The sequence below is a fragment of the Chanodichthys erythropterus genome, chromosome 15 (assembly GCF_024489055.1).
Source record: "Chanodichthys erythropterus isolate Z2021 chromosome 15, ASM2448905v1, whole genome shotgun sequence".
NCBI classification, from domain to species: domain Eukaryota; kingdom Metazoa; phylum Chordata; class Actinopteri; order Cypriniformes; family Xenocyprididae; genus Chanodichthys; species Chanodichthys erythropterus.
The window spans coordinates 15,265,493-15,273,522 of NC_090235.1; the positions used below are offsets into that span (position 1 = coordinate 15,265,493).

The window sequence follows — 8,030 nt, forward strand, 5'->3', positions numbered from 1 at the left end:
TTCATCAAAAAGATCTTCATTTGTGTTCCGAAAGTTAATGAAAGTCTTACAGGTTTGGAATGACATAAGGTAATTAATGACAAAATTGCCCTTTTTGGGTGAACTAAAACTTTAATAATATCTTAATTTTTATTTCCTGGAAGGAGACTGTTTTGAAGGAACTGAACAGGTTCAGATTCTAATGTTTTGTTTTCTTTTTGATGCATCTTGACTAAAGACATTAGCTTATGTTAAAACTTAAATGCAATGCAAGTGGCTTTCGATAAAAATGTGTAAATTTAATACTGATTTATTTAAAGGTCAGTAATCTACATGAGCACTTAGTCACAGAGAAGAATCGTATTTATTCATCTCAGTTCTGTAATTGGCTGAATCTGTCAGAATGTAAGGAAAACTTGACATCTGCTGATCAGAAATATTATGAGAGCAGGTGCCAATTCAGCAGATTCATCCAGCCCTGACGATGCTTTGATCATGACGTCATGAGAATTTATGAAATGAAACCAATTTATGAGATGTTTGTGCATCAGTACAAGACCCTTTCACATCTTTTCACAACACACTGAACGGCTGCCAGACACTCAGAAGTTTAGAATATAAAATTAACTTGTTATATTTATAAAAACAAACAATACATTGGTATTGGTTACACAACTGCCATGCTTTTCATGTGAAGGTCAAAGCAGCACATGTTTGTATTGAAAGCTGTGATTACATTCCTTCCCTGCTGAAAAAAACTGCCCTTAAGCTGGTTTTATCTGGTTTCTGCTGGTCAGGAAGTTCTAGTTTAAATGCATTTGTAAACCTTAAGCTTGGTTTACGCTGCTTTTCAACAGAGGGCTGAACATTGGCGCTGATGGACTGAAGAACTCCAGCTTAAGGTCACTAATTGATCTGGTTTGGAGTTTGGGCGTGATGTGTAACTGCTGACCGCTGGTCATGTGCTCTTCATTCCTGCAGAAAATGTTCCTGTATGGACCGTCCCAAAGTCGCCCTCAGAAGAAGGTCTGAGGAACAGCGGTGCTTCTACCCTGAGCTCCACAGAGCCCTCGCCCTCCATCAGGAAGAAGAACCTGCTGCAGAACACTGAGGTAAGACCATTTAGGCCCTGTTTACACCTGATATTAAGATGCATTTTGGTCGATCGGATCACAAGTAGATGAGAGAGACACATTCCCGTTTACACCTGGTGTTTAAATCCATCTCTTTTGTCCACTTTCAACCACTTCTGTCCTGATTTCTTCAAGGGGAGGGTCTATGGGCCGGTAAATGTATGTTTTTTTTTTTTTTTCAGATCTTTCAATCTAATGGACAAAATCACGGTGAATGTGTTATTAGAAATCAGGAATTGTGGGAGAACATTGTGCTTGGTACATTTATTTGTCTTCAAACCAAACTTGGGTCTTCAGCCGACAAAGTTTAAATCCTGTCCGGCTTGCACGCTTCCCATAATGTTTACGCGTTATGTCAGTAGGCAGAGAGTCTTTTGTGGCTGTTCGAACACATTCGAGCACATGAGTGTTTCCACAATGAAAGCAATCCGATCAAATGCATTTTCAACTATCTCTGGAAGTGGTCAAAAGTGGACATTTTAGTCTCTTTTTACACCTGTCATCCAAAATGCATCTTAATACCAGGTGTAAGCAGAGCCTTCCTGTCTGAGACTGGAATAACATTATGTATAATGCGTCCATGCGGTGTGTGTGATATAAGTGTTTGCAGCAGGACGGGATGGAGGTGATTTCTCCTGATGAGGAGGTGATGGATTCGGATGATAACTCTGAAGAAGATCTGGGTGTGCTGGAGGACCAGAGGAGCGTCATTCTGCATCTGCTGTCTCAGCTCAAACTCGGCATGGACCTCACACGGGTGCGAGTGAACTACACGACACATCTGATAATATTAGAGTTTCACTTTACATTACAGTAAAATATGTGGTTTGCGCAGGTTGTTCTTCCCACATTCATCCTGGAGAAGCGTTCATTACTGGAGATGTACGCTAACTTCATGGCGCACCCAGACCTGTTCCTGTCCATCTCCGCCGGAAACACGCCGGAGGAGCGTATGGTGCGTTTCGTCGAGTATTACATGACCGCCTTCCATGAAGGACGTAAGGGCGCTGTCGCCAAGAAGCCCTACAACCCGGTGCTGGGCGAGACCTTCTGCTGCTCGTGGGCGGTTCCGCGAGAACGTGTCCACCCACTGAGGGTGGAGCAGCGAGACGTGACCAATCAGGTGGCAGCAGGGGCGGAGTCAGACTATTACAGGGTGCGTTTTGTGGCGGAGCAGGTTTCCCATCATCCTCCGGTGTCTGGGTTTTACTGTGAGTGTGCGGAGAGAGGCATGTGCGTCAATGCGCACATCTGGACCAAGAGCAAGTTCATGGGAATGTCAGTCGGCGTATCCATGGTGGGAGAAGGTGGGTGACGCTCAGGGAAAAAACACAGGGAGTGTCGTAACACCAAACTCCATATGTTCAGTCTTGTTTAGGCAGTTTTGACCTTTGTCCATCAGGTGTGTTACACCTGCGGGATCACGGTGAGGAGTACGTGTTTACATTCCCGAGTGCGTTCGCTCGATCCATCATCACTGTGCCGTGGGTGGAGTTGGGGGGAAAGGTCACCATCAGCTGCGCCCAGACGGGATACTCTGCTAGCGTCACATTCCACACTAAACCCTTCTACGCGGGCAAAGTTCACAGGTCGGTGCTGCACTCACGTCGTGTCGGAAAGATTGGATTTACGAGTTGGACGAGTAAACTTTCCCTCTCTCTTGCAGCAACATCTCTTCTCTGATGATGATGAGGGCGGGGCAACCTGTCACTCACATGAGATCCACCAATAGCAAGCCACAACCATACAATCAATTCCCCACAGACAAAATCAAGCCCCGCCCTACATTTGTTCTTGTTTGAGAAGTAGTTTCACACAGATATACGTCATAATAGGGAAGAAAAGACTAGCGCAACTTCTGTTTCATGCCAACTTTAAGGTCATGTGTCCACTAAAGTGTTTTTTCTAAATTCCAGACTATTTTGTTCAATTGTTTTCAATGGGAGCACCGCCAAAGTCCCTTTTAAGATAAGTCATTTCACTCAGTGGCCATCTTTGAAACACCTCTCGGGCATCCAAGTGCAGCTCCTATCTATATCTTTGAATGGGGAAACATCAAATTCTCCAAAGCTGTTTGCCTAGCTTTCGATTAAATTTCATATTTGAAATCACCAATGAAATCTGACAACAACTGCCTCATAAATTTTGTTTCTAAACACTCAAATCATGAGAAAAAACTGTATTTTTCAGGCTGGATCAAGCTAATGCGCATGTGCAATCTTAAGTGCGCGTCTCTATGGGAAACGTGCATCTGACTGTTTCTATAGGAACCTGAGCTTCTAACGGCTTCTGCAGTGATGCGATGACTTTACTAATTGGCGATTGGCTCTTATTTAGAAGGCGGGACTTATTCCGCCATATTGTGCGTTGCAATTTCTCCCATTCAAAACAATACGAGTGATGCGTCTTATGTTATTCTATAGTCTTTAGCGCCATGTATGACGAGGGGCTGAGCATTTATTTCACACTGAGCACTGCGCACTTGCCATTTTTTCTGGCTTTTCCGAGAGTTGAAAAATGGGTAAAACACAGCACTCATTACTGTCACATTTTACCCAGCCTTCCAATCACAGTAGAGGAGGGGCGGGACAAATACCACACCGACCAACTATCACATCTTGCTTGTACAACGACAACAGAAATCTTGTTGAATTTTATTTAGAAAAGGTACATTGCCATCTTGCTCCAACTGAAGTGATTTGAAAGCACCTGACATCTTAATTATGACTTCCCAACTTGTAAATACGAATTTCCCAGGAGGTCTTGTGCGGTCATGTCAGCAAAATTTCACGGCAAAAAATGTCCACCATGACCAACTTTAATCTTTCACACTGATTGCATGGATTCCTATAGTAATTACTGTATTTCAATCATGAAAATTCTTTAAATGTAAATGCATTATTTTGATAGTTAAATGAGACGTAATTGAGAAGTCTCTGAGTGATGATGATGATGTGTGTTTCAGGGTAAGTGCAGAGGTGAAGCAGAACTCCAGCGGGACGGTGGTTTGTAAAGCTCAGGGCGAGTGGAACGGGATGCTTGAGTTCACATACAGCAGCGGAGAGACCAAGGTGATTGACACCAACAAAATGCCCGTCATCAAGAAGATGATTCGCCCGGTGGAGAAACAGGGCCGGAGCGAGTCCAGGTGATTTTTCACAATATTACTGTTTTTTTACTAAAATAAATGCAGCCTTGATGAACAGAAGAGACTTCTGTCAAAAAACATTAAAAAACTCTTGCAGACTCTTATGAACATATGGTTTTCCTAAAATACTGTAAATCAGTTGTGATATTCTGCCGGTCTGTGTGTGTTTGAGCTCAGGCGTCTTTGGCAGTATGTGACCGCGGCTCTGAAGGAAGGAAACGTTGATCTGGCGACTGAACACAAGCATCAGTTAGAGGAAGACCAGCGATCCGGCGAGAGACAGAGAGCCACCAACAACATGCCCTGGAAACCCAAATACTTCAACAAAGAGGTGCGTTCATGACCCAGACCGGCTCAGAAACTACAGCAACATGTGTTTGTGTTACAGACTGAACTGGGTTTGATATGGAAACCGCCACAGAATAAATTGTTTAATTCATTGTTTGAGTTCATATCTCACAATTCGGACTTTATAACTTGCAATTGCAAGTTTATAATTAGCAATTTTAACTCTTCCTCAGAAGTGTTAGTGGGCGTTTACACTACACCGTTTTCAACTATAAATGAAAACTTAGTATTGTTTTGGTCGTTCATTTACACGACAACAACGTTTTGGGGGTCTGAAAATGCAACGTTTTGGAAACGGTTTTCAAATTGCAATTTTTGAAAACGATACCGTTATCATCTCCGTGTAAACTACAAAAATGCAAATTTGTGAAAACTGTGATGTCGTGCAATTGCGTATTGTGCGTTCAGTCTATAGTCGTATGCATTTCTTTACAAAGTGACATCGCCATCTACTGGCCTGGCAGCAGAATACAGCAATTTTATTCATGTGAACGGAATTGTTTTGACACCATTTGTGAGTTATTAACTCGCATACCTTTTTATTCCTTGGTGGAAAAAACTTCCATAGTTTGAAATGTGACAAACTGCAAAAATGAACTAAATATATTAAAAAACTTTATCTAAAAAATGGACTGTTTAAAATTGTGATGTTTATCACTCTTGTGCAGCTAAGATGAAATCATTTTAAACAGCTTTTTCTAGAGTTTTTAATTGTGTTTGTCTGTGCAGGGTGACGGTTGGGTCTACAGAAACCCACTATGGAAAAGAGAGATAAACAACAAACCACAGGAGAGAGATGACCGTTGATCAGAACAACACAGGGACTCAACAAACCGCAAAGAAAAAAAAAGACTGGATAATCATGCATTATGATGCATCACATTATAGACTGTACAGAAACCAATGTGTAAATATGAAAACATGGATGCATAGAATAGACTTTTATACACTGTATAAATTATATTATTTTTCACGATTATTTAACCGAACTTTTGTGAATATACACATGTACACAGTATTAATGTGATCTGCCATTAGATGATTTATTAACAGAGTCAGAAATTTACAAGCAACATGGAAGAGATGTTTATATTCAAGCTTCAAACAGTCATGAAAACACAACCAGCTCATATTTCACCCCAAAATCAGGATAAAAAATATTAATTACAAATTAAATTAAATAATAAAGTATAATTATATAGTAATTATATCATAAATAATATATACATCTTTTATAAGATTTTTTTACATTGTGAATTTACCACTTCAATTGTTAGTACTGCAATATAGTATTTTTTTACTCCATTACAGAAAAAATATTGTAATATAATATTTTATTTAAATCAGCATAAATTAAATGTGAAACAACAAATACTATCACAATGTACAAATACTTTGCCATTTAAAATATATTTATTTTAAATAAATCTTGACGTCCTAAAATAAGCTTCAGTTTCATATATTTTTAGTTAAGAAGAACTAAATGAAACCGTATTTTGGGGTGAAATATGACCTGCACATGCACACCTCAATCCTGTGACTTTATATTAACAGTATTCACTGATGTAAAGTACATTGATTTGAACTGTAGGTTCCCAGCAGTCACTGCTGTATGATACATGATGCAAGACTTTAAAGGGACAGTACTGTATTCTAAACTATATTCTGGATATAGCAGAAGAAGTGTTATAAAGCTCTACCCGGGACATGTGTTTTCTGATGAGTCTATGGGTTAGTTCACCCAAAAATGATCATTGTGTCATCAATTAACCACCTCATGTTATTCCAAACCCATAACACTTTTGTTCTTCTTCAGAGCACAAATGAAAATATTTTTATGAGAGATTTCTGTCCATCTATTCACCAAAAACTCTAAAGCTTCAAAATGATCTTAAAGAGATAGTTCAACCAAAAATGAAAATTCTGTCATTATTTACTCGCTCTCATGTTATTCCAAAACTGTATGAATTTCTTTCTTCTGCCAAACACAAAAAATATATATTTTAAAGAATGTCAATAACCTAATTAACAAAGGACGTAACATATTTGGGGGCTCGTCCGGGATCTCTATCCCTTTTTGGGAAAGGGATCTCAATTTTTTATATTGTTTACAGAGAGGTCCTGGGTTTATATCCCGGACGAGCCCCCAAATATGTTACATCCCTCGCAGTGTTGCCAAGTCTGTGGTTTTCCTGTGGAATTGGACTACTTTTACGCTGTTGCCACGGGTTGTTTTTAATATCCACAGGTTGAAGCAACCTCAAATAACATGACATTTAGCCCCTTGGATGCAAATTTTACCAGGGAACCCCGCCAAAATAGCGGATTTTACCTGCTGGAACGTGATTTTTACCGTGGGACACCCCTGAAATGCAATTGGGCTAGTTTTGAGAAGCAACTGGGCGGGTTTTGTTTGTCCCTCGTTATTTATATAGATGTTATTTGTCTAGGAAAATTATTAGACATAACAAATGTTTTGCACGTGTGTGTGACGACAGTGAGGGGATTGCAAGCGAAATGGGATGGACTAAAAGTTTTGTCGTTTTTACAAATAACATTTTTAATTTCTTTAAATGCAATAAAGTTAAGTAATAAAGAAAAAAAATGAATATTTACAATATGTACAAATTAGCAAGAACAAACAAAATCAAAAACAAACAATCTGGTGGAGAGGAAGGAGCAAGGGAGTCCTGTTTTTGACTTCCATAGTATTTATCAACTGTTTGGTTGCCCATATTCTATAAAATATCATCGTTTGTGTTCCGCAGAAGAAAGAAATTCATACAGGTTTGGAACAACATGAGGGTAAATGATGACAACATTTTTGGGTGAACTATCCCTTTAAGGAAATTTTGAAGTGTCAAGAGACTTTAAATGGAGGGACAGAAATCTTTCATGAAAATATTTTCATTTGTCTGGTTAATATGTACATTGGAAGGACGTGAGGGTGAGTAATTAATGAGTGAATGATCATAGGGTGAACTGTTCCTTTAAGGTGCGGTCACATTTATTGTTGCTCGCTGGATCGTTTCAGGAAAAAAATGCTCACGTAAAATTTGTGCATTTTAAAGTTGGTGATTTGAATTAACCATACTGACCAACCGAAAACTATGTGGTTTGAAAATGTGTTCTGTTTGAGCTGTGCTTTATACAAGAGACTTAAAGAATTTCGCGGAAATATCGCTAATGTGGCCGCACCTTTACACACAGCAAAATTAAGCTCCTTTTGCAACGAGTACTGTAAACTGTTCATATGGGTGCTGAAATAAACATGAAACATGCCTTGCTTTTCTCAGAGTAAAATAATTTACAGCAAGTCTTTCTAAACGCTGTTGATCGTGTGTAACTGAGTAAAACGGAGCCGACAAGAGATATTTTGGAAATTTCTGTCTGAAATAAACCTGCCTCAGCACTCACAGCGT

At 39.5% G+C, this 8,030-nt stretch overlaps 1 protein-coding gene across 1 annotated transcript in view; it reads left to right on the top strand.

Annotated features, from left to right (window-relative positions):
* LOC137002258 (oxysterol-binding protein-related protein 10-like) overlaps positions 1–8,013 on the top strand; it is a 40,614-nt gene extending 32,601 nt beyond the window's left edge. The window contains exons 7-13 of the mRNA XM_067361817.1: positions 955–1,091; positions 1,723–1,869; positions 1,948–2,419; positions 2,515–2,701; positions 4,078–4,260; positions 4,438–4,591; positions 5,338–8,013. Of these exons, the coding sequence (XP_067217918.1) occupies positions 955–1,091; positions 1,723–1,869; positions 1,948–2,419; positions 2,515–2,701; positions 4,078–4,260; positions 4,438–4,591; positions 5,338–5,415 (1,358 nt within the window). The 3' untranslated portion in view covers positions 5,416–8,013. The remainder of the gene's footprint in view (positions 1–954; positions 1,092–1,722; positions 1,870–1,947; positions 2,420–2,514; positions 2,702–4,077; positions 4,261–4,437; positions 4,592–5,337) is intronic.
* The last annotated feature ends 17 nt before the right edge of the window (positions 8,014–8,030 follow it).